The 20826-nt window shown below is 37.2% G+C and overlaps 1 protein-coding gene across 1 annotated transcript in view; it reads right to left on the reverse strand.

Moving 5' to 3' along the window:
• Positions 1–301: 301 nt before the first annotated feature.
• The window catches only part of LOC127446658 (probable tRNA (uracil-O(2)-)-methyltransferase), a 23512-nt gene continuing 2987 nt past the window's right edge, over positions 302–20826 (reverse strand). The window contains exons 3-11 of the mRNA XM_051707773.1: positions 19826–20045; positions 17701–17769; positions 16710–16817; positions 16289–16360; positions 14709–14815; positions 12631–12814; positions 11224–11578; positions 2850–2966; positions 302–2036 (exon numbers count right to left, since the gene is read on the reverse strand). Coding sequence (XP_051563733.1) covers positions 1807–2036; positions 2850–2966; positions 11224–11578; positions 12631–12814; positions 14709–14815; positions 16289–16360; positions 16710–16817; positions 17701–17769; positions 19826–20045 — 1462 coding nt within the window. The 3' untranslated portion in view covers positions 302–1806. The remainder of the gene's footprint in view (positions 2037–2849; positions 2967–11223; positions 11579–12630; positions 12815–14708; positions 14816–16288; positions 16361–16709; positions 16818–17700; positions 17770–19825; positions 20046–20826) is intronic.

Raw genomic sequence — 20826 nt, forward strand, 5'->3', positions numbered from 1 at the left:
CGACCTTCGACCAATCAATGAAACCATGCATCTTCATTAGCTTTCATTGCTTCCCACTAGAGCTTTATCAAACCTGAGCCAAGCTCCTTGCTTTTGAATATGAAGACTTTGAAAGCACCGAGTGCTTATTCTACTCTTAACATTAACCTCACAGAAATTCTGTTTAAACATTTAGACCACATTTTAATTTCCCTCATCTTCATATACTGGCAGTTCCATCCATAGACCTGTCCTCATAAATAATTTTTTTTAAAGGGATCTGCATCCCTTGGAATGATCAACAACCATATGTGCAAATTATGCTAATTAACAAGAACAAAATGCACGCTAAGGCAAAAAGAAGAGCAATTTTCATGGGTTGACATAAATAGGCCATACCATGAAGAATGCATGGTTTAGGCGCCTTATTTATAATAATTTTATTATATATCATTTCTAAGGTTAGTTCTCTACTTTAAGCTTTTACATTTCATCATTTATCAGATGCTATTATCCAAAGTGACTTACAAATAAAGAAGCAATCCAGCTTTTTCAATATAATATAATAATATAATATATAAAACAAGTTAAGCTAAATTGACAGAATTTGTGGCATAATGTTGTTTACTACAAAAATTCATTTCAACTTGTCTAAATATCGAGGTTACAGTGAGGCACTTATTTTTTCACTCAATTTTTGAAGTGTTTAAAGGCAGAAATGTAAAGCTTATTGCTTTATAAAAGCATATTCATTCTTCTGTTAAAACTTGTATATTGTTTGAAGTTGTTTAAATTGTTGCTTTTATGGTCGTTAATGGTTTTAGAGTTTCTGCTGTTACGTCGTCATGTCAATGAAGTTGTAAAATTGGATATAACATAAAAAAGGTTAGAAAGATTCTATCTTACAAAAATAATGTAAACACACATTTTGTTTGCGTTTTGTGGCTATACTTTCAAAACAATGTTTATTTTAACATTTACAGATTGGCCCCAATCAATTATTATTATATTTTTTTTTTAAAGAAGGGACAAGTCTAAATTGATTTTTGTGGTAATAAACATTATTCCACAATTGCTGTCGATTGAGCTTAACTTGTATTGAACCCGGAATATTGCTTTAACATTATATGGTTCTTTAGACTTACTGGATATAGTGGATAAGATATTCAACAAAAGCGTTGTTACGTTAAAAGATGTTTTGAATTGATTAAATATCAGGCCACAAGCCACTCCAATACATTTGAAAATCCATTTCAGTATTTTATTATTCAGTCCAATATTTTACTGTGTTGTTTTGTAAATGTTTGCTCAGTTTGAATTAATCAGATGTATTTATCTGCATCCATGATGTACAACAAAAAATGTGACCTCGATTGACCCCTGCAAGTCTAAGAGGAACATCCTGTCCGCTGACATTTGAGTGGAGGGGCAGTGACCCACACACGGTCCAACCCCCCATGTGGCCCTGCAAATTATTCATGCCCCTAACATTTACACTGCACATGCCCTCTCTCAACACAAGCCTTTTTTATGCATCAGTATGGGGATTTCCTGCCAAAAGTCAAAGGATCTCTTTGCATATCAGAAAATTTATTGAACAATGAAATCTGATGGATGTGACTGGAAATGTTCATTTTGACATGTTTCTCATAAAACAGATATTCAAATTCAGATCCTTTCATTTAAAAAACAAAATAAAAAATTGACATCTTAAAACATGCTCCACTTTGGATGATTAGTGGATTATAGAAAAAAAAAATTATCTTCTTTCTCCAAAAATCAAGTTAAATATTAGTAAAGCAACTTTATAAGAAAACAGGCTTCTGTTCAGGTCTGATTTTTGGGGGGTTTTGTGGAAGGTCTCAAGTCAGTCTCACCATGAGCAAAGGCACAATTCTCAAAGTGTAGAGGGCATCCATGGGGATGGTGGGTGTGGAACCAACAGAGCCGGGTCTTCAGGGCACCTGCGGGGGGCGGATTGCGTTTGGAGTTCACTCTAGAGCTCTGTGCTGCTGCATACGTTCTCCAATCCCGAATAAAGACCCTTCCACCCTCCACTATGGAAAAAAAAATAGAAACAGAGATAAATGTCACTTATTATTATCTGTAAAATGTATCTGTCAGCCTTGAAATGAGAATCAAATAAGATTGGCAACTTTAAAGCATTCCTTTGAAGGGGTAATATTTTGTGGGGGTTTCAGCTTGCCTGTATTTTCTCTTATGAGCTGAAGTGCTTAAATTCCCTTTTTATCCCCTTCCAGGCATATTCACACTTCACTATGGATTTCTGCTTATCTTTCCAAATATACACTGTATTTACACTAAGGGAATAATGTATATGGCACTATTACAGCTGAAACGTGTAACTTTTTCAGTGTTAAAATACTCTCTCCTATCCCAGCTTGATATGCAGAGACAAATATAAGTAAGCCATTCGCAGGCTGATTTCCTCAATCTAAACAATGTGTCTCCGTGGCGCTATGAAAATACTGCTCTGTTTGTTTGAGCATCCCAACTGCCTGACATAGCAACAGTTGCTTCACCAATGGTGTGAGTTTGAAGCAGGACTGTTTGTTCTATCAATGGCAGACATAGGGAATATTCAGGAAATCAGTTTGAAAACAATGTTTATTTTTGCAATTCCATTTGGTGCCACTAGTGGCGCAGAAATTACACACGTCAACTTTACACACTTTTTATTGAAATTGCTTTTTGACATTTACAGAATCACACACTCAACTGTATAAAACCCTGCCAACATGCTAAAAAAAAAAAGCTCAGAAGCCAAACTTTCAGAGGTAACAGGGGGTCAGCATCCATCAAGCATAATTCATAGCTGGAAATTAAAGTGCTGGAAGGACACTAAATACCTCTGAACACCTGGTGGTTGTTTTTTAGCAGTGTCTGGAGACCTCCACACTCTTTCTTTAGTGCCTGTAAAGTGGACTGATCCAGGAGGTCAGCTACTTCACTAATCAACAGACTGCCTGAATAAGACAAAAAGAGGGTGTGAGAGGGAATTAAGAAGGTGGTTGAAAAACAAGGCGAGCACAATAATGATGTCATATAGAATGAACGAGAGGTCAGGCCATAAATACCGTAAACAACCTCAAAGCTATCAAAATACGAATGGCCTTGTATTCAAGAAGGCAATTAGTGTTTAGTATTGAAAATGTGTCAAATATTATCATTATCAAACCAACAAACATCAAAACTGACTGTGCTGTATGCGGCAATTTCGAATCATTTTTTGTCATTGTCAAAAGTCATTGTCTTGTAAAAAATACAAAATATATCTGGGCTATATGTATATTATATAAAAAAAATTACAAGAAATGTGACATTCAATATCACAATATTGAATAATAGTGTTGTAGAAAAATGATTAGAAATTGCTGTATACAGCACAGTCAGTTTTGATGTTTGTTGTTTTGATAATATTAGACACATTTTCAATACTGTATATATATATATATATATATATTTATACAGTGCATTCATAAAGTATTCAGACCCCTTCATTTTTTCCACATTTTATGTTTCAGCCTTATGCTTATGCACATCAATTTTCACTCCATACCCCATAATGACAAAGCAAAAACCTGATTTTTGATAACTTTGCAAATTTATTAAAAAGAAAAACTGAAATATCACATTGACATATGTATTCAGACCCTTTGCTGACACTTGAAATTTAGCTCAGGTGCATCCCATTTCTCTGGATCATCTTTGAGATGTTTCTACACTTTGATTGGAGTCCACCTGTGGCAAATTCAATTGATTGGACATGATTTGGAAAGGCACACATCTGTCTACATAAGGTCTCACAGCTGAAAATGCATATCAGAGCAAAAACCAAGCCATGAGGGTCAAAGGAACTGCCGGCAGAGCTCAGAGACAGGATTGTGTCGAGGCACAGATCTGGGGAAGTCTAAAAATGTTTTTTGGCTGCATTGAAGGTTCCCAAGAGCACAGTGACCTCGATAATTCTTAAATGGAAGAAGTTTGGAACAACCAGGACTCTTTCTAGAGCTGGCCGCCCAGCCAAACTGAGCAATCGGGGAGAAGGGCCCTGGTAAGAGAGGTGACCAAGAACCCGATGGTCACTCTGGTTGAGCTCCAGAGATCATGTGTGGAGATAGGAGAAACATGCAGAAGGACAACCATCACTGCAACACTCCACCGATCTGGGCTTTATGGCAGAGTGGCCAGACAGAAGCCTCTCCTCAGTTCAAGACACATGAAAGCCTGCTTGGAATTTGCAAAAAAAGCACCTAAAGGACTCTCAGACTGTGAGAAACAAGATTCCCTGGTCTGATGAAATGAAGATTGAACTGTTTGGCCTCAACTCCAAGCGTCATGTCTGGAGGACACCAGGCACCGCTCATCACCTGCGCAATACCATCCCAACGGTGAAGCATGGTGGTGGTAGCATCATGCTGTGGGGGTATTTTTCAGCAGCAGGGACCGGGGGACTGATCAGGGTTAAAGGAAAAGCTGAACACAGCAAAATACAGAGATATCCTTAACGAAAATCTGGTCCAGAGTGCTCAGGACCTCAGACTGGGCCGAAGGTTCACCTTCCAACAGGACAATGACCCCAAGTACACAGCCAAGACAATGCAAGAGTGGCTTAGGTACAACTCTGTGAATGTCCTTGAGTGGCCCAGCTAGAGCCTGGACTTGAACCCAATCGAACATCTCTGGAGAGACCTGAAAACGGCTGTCCACCGACGGTCCCCATCCAACCTGACAAAGCTTGAGAGGATCTGCACAGAAGAATGGCAGAAAATCTCCAAATCCAGGAGTGCAAAGCTTGTCGCACCATACCCAAAAAGACTTGAGGCTGTAATCGCTGCCAAAGGTGCTTCAACTAAGTACTGAGTTAAGGGTCTGAATACTTATGTAAATGTGATATTTCAGTTTTTTCTTTTTAATTAATTTGCCAAGTTATCAAAAATCTGGTTTCTGCTTTGTCATTATGGGGTATGGAGTGTAGATTGATGTATAGAGATATATATAGCCCAGAAATAAAAACAACCTTGCTAAAAATCAGAATAAAAGCACCTCAAATATTTATAATAGTGCACTGTACTTATATGATAAATTAACAACAAGGAATATCAATAATAGTCAGTAGAGAATGAGACCAAAATTGCTCGTTGAATCATCTTCTGTTATTTCCATCAAATCATTGGATTACCCATAGGAAAACACACTCCAATTCTTCATTGTTTTTACAAACATTGCCAAATACAGAAGGTCACATTTTTCTTGACACTGGTCAATACATGACTTTATTAAAATACCTTCTGAAGTTGTTGTGATCACTGAACTGCATTAATTTGTAAACTTTCCCACTGGCCTTTGTAAGATCAGTAGTTGATTTTGTTTTTTACCCTTTTACAGCTTTGTGACTCAGTTGACAGCAGCCGCTTCGAGCATGTGAGATAATGGATGGTGTTTGCCAAAGAACCCTTGTCAAAGAATTATTGTCTTAGATATCCCGTACTTTAGAGGAATTGCATCAGATGCCTCTGTTTTTCACTAAACGAGAGAGATTCAAATATTGTAAAACGTAGTTTGCTAATCAGTGTTTAAATGGCACACTAAAACAGTGAACTATGATCTTTCAGGCCATTACAAGCCACTGGAAATAATACCCACCACTTGCTATCAATGCACTTTGAATCAATAGTTCACCAGCAAATAGATCTTTCTTGAAGGCAAATACCCAAAGCAATCTACACTTGAACATGGCATATTGCATTTCCTGAGAAAACCCAGTATTGAAGAACTGAACCTATGATCTCTGTAATAGAACACCTTACATTTCATCTTACACTGCCCAAGTAGCCCCTGCTGGAAATGATACACATGTCAGCCGAAGGCAAATTTACACTTAAAATAAGTTCATCGTACCGAAAGAGGCCTTTACAATGTGTTTCTATATGTGATCAAATAAGCATCCGCTTCATGTACACTTATAAATAGCATCTGAAATCCCTCCTAGTACTCATGGAACACATTTTAAATGAGGCTGGCTGGAATCTTCAGACCGTAAACCTGTTGCCATAGCAACCATGAGTAGACCCATGGGCTGTGAGACCCGATGTGCCGCAGAAACCCGTTCCCCCGCAGTGCTTGGTGAACCCAATCTCTGACGCCTTGACCCACGAGTTCATGTTCTAAATTAGTGAATGTCAGTTTGGGTCTGCTGAAGCTCATCTAACAGATATATCATTGTCCTAACCTTCACCCAGCACATGCACCTGTTCTTGAGCAGTAGATGGAACATTTCAGAAAAGCTCTTGAGAGGTCTTCACAGCCATTTAATATAGGAGTTTGAGTCCATGCACTTTGACACTGGTGTGGGGAAAAAACTAATCCTTACAGCGATGCCTATTCTGCCAATTACAGCCTGTACCAGTCAAGACAGAAAATTACACTTCACTGAACACTGCCTGCGTCTCTCCAGTCAATTTAGAATAGGCTCCAAATACTATAAACTAATCATTATCCTTACAATAAAATGTGTATCCTTACTGTTTAAACATTTAACTTATTCAACAAAAGCATTACTATTATTACACTTATTGTGCAGCAAGATTATATTTTGCAGATGTACCTTTATGGTAATGCCAGAGAGGAGGAGTCTGTTGCTTCTGAAGGTTTTTCTCCCTACACTACTTAACATCTTATGGAGATTTTGTTATTGCCACAGTTGCCTTTGGCTTGCTCACTGGGGACTTTAAGACATTAAGGCAGGATTACCTGTAAAGCCGCACTGAAACAATATGAATTGTGAAAAGGGCTTTACAATAAATCTGACTTGACGTGACATACAGCTCTTCAAATAAGAAAAAACAACAACATGAAAACACTGATAGCATGCAACTTCAAAATCCTTACTGTGATAAATTTTACATTTTAACCAAAAGCAAGTCACATGCAAAAAAAGAGATACTAGTAACATCTTTCAACAGGTGGAAAACATGGATTTCTACAAACCATGCAAAAGACATTGGCCTAAAATCACAGGTGCCAGACTTCTTTGCATTTTAAGTCCTAATATAATATCAAGTACAAACATAATAGTGCATTATGTGATGCCCTTTATCAAATCAAATCAAATCACTTTTATTGTCACACAGCCATATACACAAGTGCAATGGTGTGTGAAATTCTTGGAAAGAGAGAGTAAGCAAATGTAAATTAATGGCTGAGAAAACCATGCAACTGAAACAACTGTGCTGTATACATTTGTCTTTGCATGCACTGATAATATTGTACTGTAACAGTATCAGTAACAGTATTTTACTTGAAAGGATAGTTCACCCAAAAATGAAAATTCTCTCATGATTTACTCACCCTCATGGCATCTCAGATATGTAGGACTTTCTTTCTTCTGCAGAACACAAATGAAGATTTTTAGAAGAATACTTCAGCTCTGTAGGTCCATACAATGCCAAAAGTGAATAGGTGCCAAAATTGTGAAGCTCCAAAATCCACATAAAAGTAATCCATATGACAGTAGTTAAATCCATGTGTTCAGACATGATATGATAGGTGTGGGTGATAAACAGATCAATATACAAGTCATTTTTGTATCATAAATTCTCCTCCCTTCCCATTAGGGGGCAATATGCACAAAGAATGTGAATCACCAAAAACAGGAGGAAAAATAACTTAAAAATGGACCTGTTTCTCACTCACACCTATCATATCGCTTCAAAAGGCATGGATTTAACCACCAGAGTCGTCTGGAATACTTTTATGTTGTCCTTAAGTGGATTTTGGAGCTTCAAAATTTTTGGCACCCATTCACTTGCATTGTATGGACCTACAGAGCTGAAATATTCTTCCAAAAATCTTAATGTTCAGCAGATGAAAGAAAGTCATACACATCTGGGATAGCATGAGCGTGAGTAAATGATGAGAGAATTTTGGGTGAACTATCCCTTTAAGTAGCTAAATCAAAGCATTTCAAGTCTGTTTTTTGTGTGTGTTTAATTATTGACTGGTCATAAAAACATAATTCTTGTAAAAACTTTTATACTGCATTACAAACAAGTTTTTATGAACAGTGGTCTTACATAAGCTAATATCAATGGTTTTTCAGGAATGCTTCAAGGGTGCATGGCCCTAAGTTCACATGTCCCAGCCCTTTTAAAGGCATGTCATTTAAAATACCTTATTGAAATACCTCTACACAAGTATAACTCATGCATAAAACATAAAAGCAAGGGTGCATAATTCAAACAGACAACAACATCCAAGATCTGCCCTGAGGGCAACCACCTCTCTCTCTGTCTATTTTGTTCTCTATTTTTTTCTCTCAACAGTGTATTGAATAATACTGCATGCGACTCCTTTAAGGGTTATAACTAAATCGGAATGTGAATTATGTGTGTGCACAAGCCTGCCTCATTCTGTCATACACTGTGTGGATCACACAAGCAGAAGAGTGAAAAAGTTCAAAAAGGTCAGCAGTCATGCTTTCTGATGATAATGGATGCTACAGTACATGGAACTAGTTTATTACTTTTATTTATATTGATTTTCAGATTCTTTTGGAATCGAATCAGTTGGTCAGATTTTTGGAAATTAGCTGTAGTGCATTAGTAATGTTAACTGCAATATCAGCACACTAGTATTTCAGAGATTTCTGAGGAATTTTGAGCTAAACTTAAAAATGCTCATCTGGTGCATCTTGCAGATGTTTTCTGTGTTCACTCAAACAAAATCGAACAACAAGAACAAATCCTATTTTTCCATTTAAAATATAGAGTATGCAATTAAAATTTAGCAAACATGACAATATATATGCTAATGTCCATGTATAATAGAAGGGTTAGCAGTGGTTAATTAGCATTTTGCACAAGCTTTGCATAACACATAGTTTGACACGAGTATATTGTACTGTATAGGGATGTTGCGACACCATTTTTTTGAAAACGAGTACGTATATCGATACCTCCTTTAAGGTACTCGCCAATACTGATACCTTTTGGTTTCTTTTTTTTTTTTTTTACTTTAATCAAATTAAGTGGTTTTATACAGAACCTCACAGCGCAAACCAAAATACAACATTGTAGTTATTTTTGTCAAATAACTTGCTGCATATCAGAGCTTCACAGATGTGAGATATTGCTTGAATAATACAGTTACTATTGATTTATTAGTAGTAGTAGTAGTATTAAAGTGAGCATTACATTACAGTACAATAGTGATATGTTTCTATCATATTCTTTTTTTTCCATTTAAATTTAGCTTTATTTTGGAGTGAAGCCCTTTCCGTTTCTGTGTGCTTTTGACAGTAGCTTCTCACCTCTGGAAAAGCAGGTCGCTACGTGACCCAGTGTGATTATTAAACCGCAAAAGGGTGCTATTTAATTCAAGAAATATGTAGTCCGTATGTGCCTCACGCTACAAAGTGAATTAGCGCTCTGCTTGCTGTAATCTGTCATCGGTTTTCCATGCATGAGCCAAGTAGCTCTAAAAGGTATGTTAAGCCAGCATCAGCACAACAAACACATACAAACATCAGGGGGTAATTTTGGTTGGTATGTTTAAAAAGGCAAATCCATTTTGGTCAAGTCTTGTTCATTTGTTGTCTTTTGGCAGTTAGTATGCTATGAGGATGCTAAATGATTTCAGTTACGCCCCAGATTGACCTAACTCGACAAAATATGATATGATGTGACAATAAATCATACTGTATGAAGAGATAACATTTGGCATGTCACTCCATATGATGAATCATGTTCAAGTAGATTGCTTTTAAGATAACTAACCACAGAGGAAACAGCATTTCATAATTTTGCTTTAACTTCATATGAAGTTATTGACACAATTACTGATTTTTCTGCATTTACAGTGCATTAAAGTCCACAGTGCTTAAGTGCTATCCCCACGATTCTCACTTTAGTCTCTTTTTTCAGCATGAGAAAGATGTTATGTGAGTTATGCAAGATGGTATGTGTTAATTGGAGAAAGAACATAGAGAAACTTACGCTGTCAAGATAAGGAGGAGAAAGCGAATAGAACCTTTTGGGTCATTGTGTACTGCTTTTCTGTTTACGCATCAATACCTTGGTTAACTCCTCACATCCCTTGTGTCCCTTTATTTCAGTTTATTGTTAAAAGGTGTACGGGTAAGTTCATGTACACTTTTTGTGTACATGTACTTATACCATTTTTATAATGAATTGTTATAAAAATTATCTTATTGTTATCCTTCGATGTGACATTTGGTGTGGAACATAACTTTGTACGACCCCGCGTCCACATGTGTGGACGCTGTATTTTGGCTTCGTTTTATAAACAACACATAATTAAAATGAATTAAAACAGACTGAATACTGTTCATAAGACTCTACACTGTCATTTTAAGGTTACGTTTCTGCCATACAGCATCACGACAAAACAGCATGACGTCGATTTCCGTGAAGCGTTCCTATGGGCGCAGCGCCAACAAAAGTGCCTCTCATAAGAAACCTCTAAGTTTTTTCATTGAAACCTGTTTGTGTAAAGAGGAGTGTCTCTAGTTTAGTTTGATTTGCCACTTTAAAACATCCATTCACTGTTCACGCGTCAGCACGTTGATAAAGATGAAGTCCACATATGTGGAAAATGGGACCTTATTCCCTCAAGTTGAAAAAACATGATAGTTATTTTGTATAATTTTCAACTATAACACATCTGTGGGTCATTTCGCTTCATTTTAATATACATTTTGTTATATTTTATCATCACTGTACAATATGGTTCTATTCATTAACATTAGTAAATATATTCCTATATTTACCATGCATTTTCATATTGAGAATAAAAGTATTCATCCAAAAGCTGAAAGTTTGCTTTCAGAGGCTTTCTATGGAGTTAGGATGAAAATAAGGCACATTTCAAACTGTTTTGATACCAGTGCAGACAGACAGCACACTGGAGGTTAAGTTATTCACTAAACAGGGAGCAAGTACTGATCCAGGCTTTCTGTACCGATCCAGTCTTGTTGATATGGTTACGATTTCTTTTTCCATTTTGGTGCTGCAAAATCAAGGTTATATTTCTTAAGATAAATGTGTCCCTTCTTTTTAAAACACATGATTCATTTCAGATTATATCCTACAATAATAAAGTTTCTGAAAATAAAGGTAGTTTTTTTGCACATACAGTACCCTTGGCTACTCAAACAGTAGAATTGCCAATTGCCAATTGAAACAGATGTAGAACTGTTCTTACCTCCTGTGTTCCACGTATCACATCTGTCATTTTTCTCCACATTTTCCTCAGTCTGACTCAGCAAGGCCTTTGCCACCCTCAGAACCACTGCATCCACAAAATCCCTCGGAAGGGCCGCACAATTTCTGACAGACTCGATCTTCTCTCTCGGCTGGAAGCCATTTACCCAGTCACTCCCTGGGGTTGGGATGTCCTGTCCATTCTCAAGGTGATCATGGCCACTTTGATTGGCACTCATGTTCAACCCTGAGCTTGTGAATAAGGCCTGACGCCCTCTGATATAATCACTTCGTCTCTCTTCTACTACAGCCTCATCTGCCTCGGCGTAACTCCTACCTCTGCCTATGATGCATACCTGCAAAAGAGAACAGCACGGCAGAATGAGAAGTTTCTACAAAGCACGGCTTGTTTTTACCTCGGCTTTCACATTAATTCGCAACCTCAGAGCCGCCAGTGGAGTGTATACAGTAGTGTCTATGTAGAGCTGTTTTTGAAAGACACAACCATTTTTTGCTACTCAATTCAGAGATTCACATGCATTCTTCTGAATAAAGCTACAACAGGGCAGAGGGAAAAAAGGGTATGATCTAGAGATACTAAATGTAGATGAGAAAATGTTTCTATGAGATAGGGATGGGCATGAGTACCAGAGTACTCGGAAATGACGGCAATGATTGATCATGAAAATTATAGTGTGGCTCGACTTTTTGTTTGTTTCTTTCATTTTTTACGCCATGCCAGCTTCTATGGCTATATTCATGGCGGGAACCAGGTTTAGTTATTTATAAACAGAGTTAAATAAGGTGTTTAAGATTCATTTTTCCTAAAAACCTTAAAACTAAATTTGGATTCACTTGATTAAAAACCTTTTCAAAAGAATCAACTGAATGACTCGACTTTTTAGCTATCAAAATCAATAACCCCTATACCCAAATGTGGCAAAAAGGGGCCTCATTTATTCTACTGATTAGTTACTATGTCATTTTCAGGCAATTTGTCCAATTTATCACACAGATATTTGTATCAACACTGCACACGTGTACATTTCAGTCCTGGGTAGCAACAGTGCTAAACACTCTGTTGGAAAAGATTTGAGTGCATACTCACAGGGTGCATTTTTCCTTTTAAAACAGCTAGATAGAGAGCAACTAAATTGAACAGAACCTAAGGTTTTTATGTTTTTTTTTATTTTATTTTTACATTGAAAAGCCATCTTAAAAACGTGTCACATGGCACAAGACACTGTAAAACAGAAAGTGGCGGTGCAATGGCCAAATATGTTCTTCCGTCTGTGAGATCTTTTGTTTTGATCATGGCACAGTGAGGAGCTGCTAATGGAAGTAATATAAATTGATCTCAAAAACAGCCTGCTTCAAACAGACCAGTCTAGACACTGGCACAGCCTACCCGTTTAGTGGAGGGGATCCGAAGGCAGTCCTCCTCTGTGTGGAATCCACATTCTGTGCTGACATCAGTGATAAAATCGATGTACTCCTTATATTGTGACTTCTTACATTGTCTGCGCTGGTATTTCCCAAAGAAGTCAAAGAAGCAGCAGGGAAGCACAAAGTAGCGGCACGAGTAAGAAGATCTAGACAAGATAGACACTTGAGACATTTGGTATATTAATATTCCACATATCTACAAAGAACATATCCAACAGCCTCTATTTCAAATTAATAATAACCAAAAACAAATATTCTATGGTTAACTGACCAGCGGCATTTCAAGTCCAGTAATGCTCAGCTTGACCTAGTTTCAGACTACATAGTTTTCAGGCGATGCCAGTTCTGTACATGAGCAACTGCTACCATTATCACAGTCACAGTCAGCAAACATGTTTAATGAGTTATTATACATCACTTATTACAGTAACATTGTTTCCCAAGAACATTCTCTTTTTGCAATCACTTGCATGAGGCTCCATTCTGAATTGTGTTTTTGTCTGGATATGTTATTTTTGCTTTAACTACCAATCGTTTTACGAAGAGATTTTAAAAGTACGAGTTGGTAAAAACAAGGAATGATTTCCTGTATGAGAGGATACATTTATTTGTATAGCGCTTTCAAAGCAGCTTTACAGGAAATCGTACTGTAACAGAAAATGAAGCTGTAAAATAAAGCCAAAAATAAATATTATGCGTCCTCTCTCCTTAATATTCACCTGAAGCCTATTTATTTTCTCTCAATTAAAGCACAATAAAAAAGGTAAATATCTAATATGTAGTAGCTAACATGATTTGTCCAGCAGTGACTGCAGTGTCCTGCAGCGTGACAATCTAAAGGTCATCTTAAACTATTTTAAACAACAGATTTCTATTTCTATTATATAATTACCATACAGGCTGTTTTTATGATCTCATTAATTGAGATAACGAGAGAGATATTTGCACAGTATTTAAATGAACTGAAAAAAAAAAAAAAAAAGGCAATTAAAAGTGGTGAACATAAATATTAGGCTATACCCCTCTCCTTATGAATACAGTATACTGTATATACTATATATATATATATATATATATATATATATATATATATATATATATATATATATATATATAATTTTTTTTGACATCTGTCAACTACTTTAATTATAACAAAACCAGAGATGGTGAGACAGATCCAGACCATTCCACAACATTACAGGGACAATATAAGAATAGATTGGTCAAGCTAACCATCTCCATCTAGTGTCTGAGCCAGGATACAAAAAGACCAGTGTTTTCTTCTGAAACAATCTGAAGCGATTTATATCTCTATATTTAATATAACTGCTGCTGAATAAGGTGAATGCCAGCCTTTTAAACCCATGTATATAAATGTGAAAAAAAAGGTCCTTGCAGTTTAAAGTCACATAATTCTGTGGGAGGTAACGGTCACACTGCAAACATTAAAGGGACTACAGTATATAAAAGTGCATTACTCAGTAAATAATAGTTACTAGTTGTCATAACACAAATTATACTTACTTTTTGAGTAACTTTTACCAGCTTTTTTAAATGTTGTTTTTCTAATTGTTAAATTAGAAAAGAGCTTCTGTTTTGAGATTGTTCTATGCAACTTGGAAGTTTTGTTTTCTGAAAAAATACCATGTTGCTAGGGTGTTCTGGGTGTTTCAATTGCGTTACTTACTGGATTAGCAAACTGATTAGAGCTAAACTAGCAGTTCTTTATTGTTTACCATGATTTGAACTCCAATCTGATCCCGAGAGGAAATTTGTTTCTTTTTTCCCCACTATCATTTTAAATAATTTGACATTTTATTTGTAATAACTTTTTTGTTTTTGTTTTGTTTTTTGTCCAAACTAAAAGCTCATTTAAATATTCTCCCCATCATCCCAAACCATTAGGAATCATTTATTTAGTGCGCAAAACTAATGCTGGAAAAGCAGAATACATAAAGTCCCCAATCACTTCAGATAAATTAACTGGAGAGCAGGTGTCTCCTCAAATCTAGTGCTAAATTTCCTCTGCTGATGACTTGCCTGGCTGCTATAATGGGGATCCATGGTGTAAGCTCATCTGAGTGGTTTCCAATCAGCCAGTCTGTGGTGGGGAAGAGGAAGCCATCGCTGGGTGTGATGGCATTTTCCTGAAATAGATGAGAGCAGCCGCCGCATTTCATTATCATTGGCTGAAAACGGAATGACATTGGGAGGCACTCATAATGGTATGAAATGGATACGCTAAGAAAATCAACCGGGGGTCCCACTCCCATGTTCAAGCTTTATAATTTATGCAGCAAGGGGGTTAACTGCATTTTGACAACCATAATGCTGAAGAGTAATTTAATAGCATGCTTCTGATGGAAGTGTGATCCAGGGTGGTAATTACAAAGTGGCTAGACATACTGTAGGAGCATTCTTGCATACAGGACAAATAAAAAAATACTTATTCAATTGTGCTGATGACAAATTACAATCAGATCATGTACTAAAACAAACCTACATGCAGCTTGACAAGAACAATCTGAGCTACTGCATGAACCTTGACCCCCTCATTTTTTCAGCAGACAGCCCACTCATGACATTCCAGACTGTAGTGCATCTGTGCAGATGGGCACACCATGTGTTTCACCGATGTTGAAATACTATAGGGATTTCACTGATGCACAAATGCACCTCCTAAATTCACAGAGCTTCCTGCTAGACCTGCCACTAAAGCATCTCTGCTCCTCTTTCAGTGCAGGACACTATAAATAATAGAGCTCTGGGAATGTTCTGAGCAATGTTCTAGAATGAGCAGAGTAAAATAAGAAAACAAGGCTTGTCTAACAACAGGATTGAGTGGAAAATAGGTTTGACTTCCTTGAAACATAGCAATTCCGATACTGGTTTTTAATCATTGTTTAGCAGAATTTATTCTGAATATTTGTTATTCATTTAGCAACTTAATTAAAAAGATATTTTTTCCTTCTAATAGGTACATAAATAGTTATTGTTTAAAGATTATTCTTTGCAACTAGATTATAAAATTTTCTGAAAGAAATTGCATGTTAGTGTATGGCTAGGCCGTTTCAAGGGTATTGTGGGTGGTTGCTAGGGTGTTACTTTTTGGCCCAAGTCAAAAGAGTTCACCCCAAGTCTCAATGATATTCTGGTCCCTAGAAATGGCTCGGGTCCCTCCTTCAAAGTCTATGGGATTTTTTTTTCAACCTTTTTATCATACAACATGTGAAAAATGTCTGTTCGCTTAGAAAAATAACAGCCCACCTCTCTTCAACAAGTAGCACAACTTAAGTTATCTTTCATGTCCGTAGCACAAACAACGTGGAATGAGTCATGGGCCGAAGTTAAACACTTAAGTTTAGGAATTTTGAAAAACTATGAACAGTAGCAACAGTGATGCTTCCCTTAACAATACCAATAACATTCTTTTTCAACATTTTCACATTATTAAAGATTGTGTTTGTAGTATTTACAATTTATCAAATGTTTAGTGCACATTAAAATTATATATATATGTGGAGAACGATAAACTCTGAGGCAAAACTGCTTTGAATGGCTGTGAAAACGAGGCTAAACCCTCTTATAAAAGAAAGATGTGATCTTCAATGACAACTTACCTCTAGATGTGTACCAGGACCATACATGTCCCAGATCTTCCTCTTGCGAATGTCAATGCCCTTTCCAGGATGCTGAAACCCAGGAGTGCATGACTAACTTAAACCTGAGTCATTTTAATCAACGCAGACCATAAAGTACATCACAGCAACTGTATATAATTCCCTTTTAGTCCCAAGAGGGAGGGAGTCAAATTTCTAATCTCCTGTATAATTAAAAGCTACGGCATAGTAATGGGTGCTCATTGTGTTTTTTATTTTTTTATTTGCATGGTATCTGCTGTATCATTGATTTTAACACTGGATGAATAATAACAAATCAAAAGAGCTCAACAATAAGGGGCTCCTCTGCTGATTCACAAGCTTCACATATGGTAGACGGTGTAGTAATTCAACACGGCAGCAGATGTATTAGTAAACCTACCCCTTCTTTATTTAAAATGTGAACCAGGAGGCCGTTTCCACAGCCAAGATCAACAAAGGACTGTTTGGTTGTTGTTCCCTTTTCAACACGCTCCTCACCCCACAAGACCTGCACCAGGGACAGAGAAACAGAGTGGTTTTCTCTGATATGCTGTGTCCAAGAATACATTAAAGCCCATTTGTTTAACAAAGGCAATCCACATTTTAACAGCTGTCAGTTATGATAGGGTTAAAGGAATAGTTCACACAAAAATGAAAATTCTCTTATCATTTACTCACCCTCATGCCATCCCAGATGTGTATGACTTTCATTCTTTATTCTCCAGAAAACAAAGATTTTTTTAAGAATATCTCAGCTCTGTAGGTCCACAGAATACAAGTGAATGGTGACCAAAAAAATAAAGCTTCAAAAAGCACAAAGGCAGCAATCCATTTTACTATAAATCTCAACTTTCACTTCCATATTCTTCTTCTTTAGTTTTTTGGCGATTCGCATTTTTCGTACATATCATAGCCTACTGGTCGGGGCTGTTCAAAGGTGGTGATGTATAGTAAAAAAGGACTTAAATATTGATCTGTTTCTCATCAACACCTATCATATCACTTCTGAAGACATTGATTTAACCACTGGAGTGATATGGACTACTTTTATGCTGCCTTTATGTGCTTTATGGAGCTTCAAAGTTCTGGCCACAATTCACTTGCAATATATGGACCTACAGAGCCGAGATATTCTTCTAAAAATCTTAATTTGCATTCTGCAGAAGAAAAAAAGCCATACACATCTGGGATGGCATGAGGGTGAGTAAATGTTGAGAGAATTGTAATTTTTGAGTGAACTATCCCTTTAAGAATGTTATATAAATATCAATTTAAAATGTTCTCAAATATGTTTTACTATATAGTATATATATATTAATATCTATATTAAAAACAAACATAAGATATTTATAGACACATAAATAGCAAATTAAAGGGACATTACAACTTACCAACAGATATGTAGCAATGGCAACATCTTCAAAAACAAACTTCTCCGGATCAGTAACTTCAGGCCAGACCTCAAACAATGAATAGCTTTCTATTATTTTTACGACTTTGCAGACATGTCAAATTTTGCAGACAAATCCAATGCAAGCCAACAATGAATGCACGTCTGAGACTAAAAAAATGGCCCAGGACCTATGAAGACTCATCACAACCTCTGCAGTGGATAATCCTGTACTATATACTGTAACAGAAACTATTTCCCTTACTCACTTATATTCTTATATATTCACTTGTCTAAAATAGCTGTTTTTACATTGCAAAGGCAACATAATTAAATTACACAATAAAATTTTTATTTAATGCTAAATGTTTGGGTGGTTAAAAATGATGTGTAATTTCAGTGCCACTAGTGTCACCAAACAGAATTGCAAAATAATGTTTTTAAATAGGCTTTGAAAAGAACATCCTTTTGTCCCGAACACTCCCCCGTCTTCCATTGGTCAAACAAACCGATAGTCCTGTCCCAAACGCACACCACTGGTTGAGCCAATGTTGCTATTTGAGCTTGCAGAGCAATGTTATGATGATTAAGCAATGTTAATGTCCTTTTTGGCCAGGTCAACCTATGAATTATTTACTTATAGTTGTCTCTGCATATTAAGCATATTATTTTAACATTACATCACATTTTAGAAATGGGAATCATGCAACAATGTTCAAGGCCCTTGATGATTGTAATTTTACAGATTTTTCTTATCTTGACTTATGTACTGTATGCATGGTGGGGTTACTTTCAGCCTGATCTCATGATATTTATGTGAACATGACAACATTTTTGCATGATGCCATTATCGGCATCGCTGGATGTGGCGGTCCAGCTGGCTGAGGACTATATGGCGCCGTATTCGGGGGCAGCGAGCCCTCTTCTTCTCTCTGTCTCTCTCCCTCTCTCTCTCTTCCCTCCCCCTCCCCTCATCCTGTGCGGATCACCCCTTGGTATCTGGCTCTCCAGCCTTTTAAGTTTGAGTTGGTCCACAGGCCAGGGGTGCAGATATCTGTGGCAGATTTCCTCTCTAGAAATGGGGGGTAGTGAGTCACAGGCTCCCCGGCCTGAGTCGGATGATGGGGGTATGTGTTTATGTGGGTGTGGCCGAGCGACATCTGTGGAGAACGAGGCTGGGAGAAGGAGAACGGTAAGGACTGACACCTGTGGGAAATTATCTCTAACAGCTGTTCTGTGTTTTAGTGAGAGCTGGACTGTCCTGACTGTCGGAGGGGAAAGAAAGAGGCGCACACAGCCGAGTTCGTGTTGTGGGTGCATGTTGTGCTGAAAAGCCAATACTTTGTCTTACACTGAAAAGTGTTGTCAATAAAAGACTGCGTGGATTGTTTACCAGGCTCCCGCTTCCTCCTTAATAAAGAGAGCAAGATACCTGTCACACTAACTATTAGTGTTTTAAAATATGAGATGCTAAAAAAAGACATCCTTACCAAATCAACGCCTAAACCTAACCATTGGTGTTTTAAAATGCAGAAGCAAAATGAAAAATAAAATTTCCGTGCCGCTTCTATGACTCTGCAATGTCATGTGTCAGTTTGAGTTAATGGCTGGACTTCAACAACGGTCCTCCAACTCAAAGTCCAAAACCCTATCAGGTGAGCTGCCGCGCAAGCTATTCACTCTGGAATAAGTGTATATATGTTGGTGGGTCTGTAATACAAGCATTGAAATGTAGCGTTTTCAAATGATACGAGTAAAAGTGTGTCGATCTCGTAAAATAGCAGGGGCTGAGTAATAGAGAGAAACATAAGTATTTAAGAAGTCATTATCAGCCATTAAAGTCATGATTTGAGTGAAAGTGAATAAAACACACAGTTGTTGTAGCGCCTCTAGTGTTCATTTCTCCTGGAAACTGATGGGAATTGTACCTGGAGACACGTATGACAAGTTTTGCAAAAATGTATATAGAGACACATTTTCATTATGAGACAAGGTTGGTTACTTTGTATATGAATTTGGTTTCGACATGCCAGCCAATCAGGAAAGTCCTATACCATGCCTGTGGCCAGTCAATCCCTGATGCATGTGGCAATACATGATATCGATAAATATCTCTGCCTCCTCACCTTCACTAATTCTTTGTACTTCTCTTTCAGCTGCTGGTAAAGGACGCTGTACTTCTCCACTGGTATGAGAGACAGGGTGCTCTTAAACTCACTGGTCTTGCTCTCTAGAGCCCAGCGTGATAGTTTAGGCAGGAGTTCAGTACAGAGCCAGGACAGTTTAGGGTATGCCACTCCATCACTGTACCACTGCTCGGGCCTCAGAGCATGAAGAGACAACGTCCTGAAAAAGAGAGAAGAGTCTTACAATAATCACATAAACAAAGCCGTTCCCTCTATATGACTGGACTGATAACGTAATAAGTTGCATCATGTGACTGTGATGTCTGAATGTTCTCAGTCTAAATTTCTAGAAAAAACTTGAAGTGAGCATGAGATCTACTGTACACAGACAAACTTCGAAGTTTTACAAGCATAAATGACATGCATAATGAATAAATAAAATATAGAATCTCTTTAAGTGCAAAGATGTGGAGGACAAAAGTAACAATACTGTAAATATTGCTTTTTGTTACACATTTTACTACATTCTGCATTTCCTAATTTCATAGTCTTATTCATCAAGGCTCCATTTTTATGGTCAGTGCCAATCAATGGAAGTAGGCATTGTCAAGTAGGTAATTGGCTAAAGAGAAGCACTACTGCACTACAAGTCCTGCATTTATTTTAGCTGTTGCTCTCACAGATAACAATCCACAGATTTTGCAGCTAAATCAAGCATTTTTCAGCCCCCCAGTGATAATACATTTTAAAAAGCGACCAGTGATTTATTTAATGGTGATGGAGGGTTTTTTGCTACTTCTGCTGAGTTTAACTCTTAATAGGTAATCAAAAAAGGACGAGAACAAAGTGAGAAGAGCAGAGCGGCATATAAAGCCTGAGCACAAGCCTGAGCTGCCCCCTACTGAGCTGTTTCATGCTTTTTCAGATCAGTCAGGTACTTGCTGGCTGCAATAAAAATGTATATTCTAGCTCCTACACAATTTTGCATAGGCATCACTTAT

The sequence above is a fragment of the Myxocyprinus asiaticus genome, chromosome 1 (assembly GCF_019703515.2).
Source record: "Myxocyprinus asiaticus isolate MX2 ecotype Aquarium Trade chromosome 1, UBuf_Myxa_2, whole genome shotgun sequence".
Classification (NCBI taxonomy): domain Eukaryota; kingdom Metazoa; phylum Chordata; class Actinopteri; order Cypriniformes; family Catostomidae; genus Myxocyprinus; species Myxocyprinus asiaticus.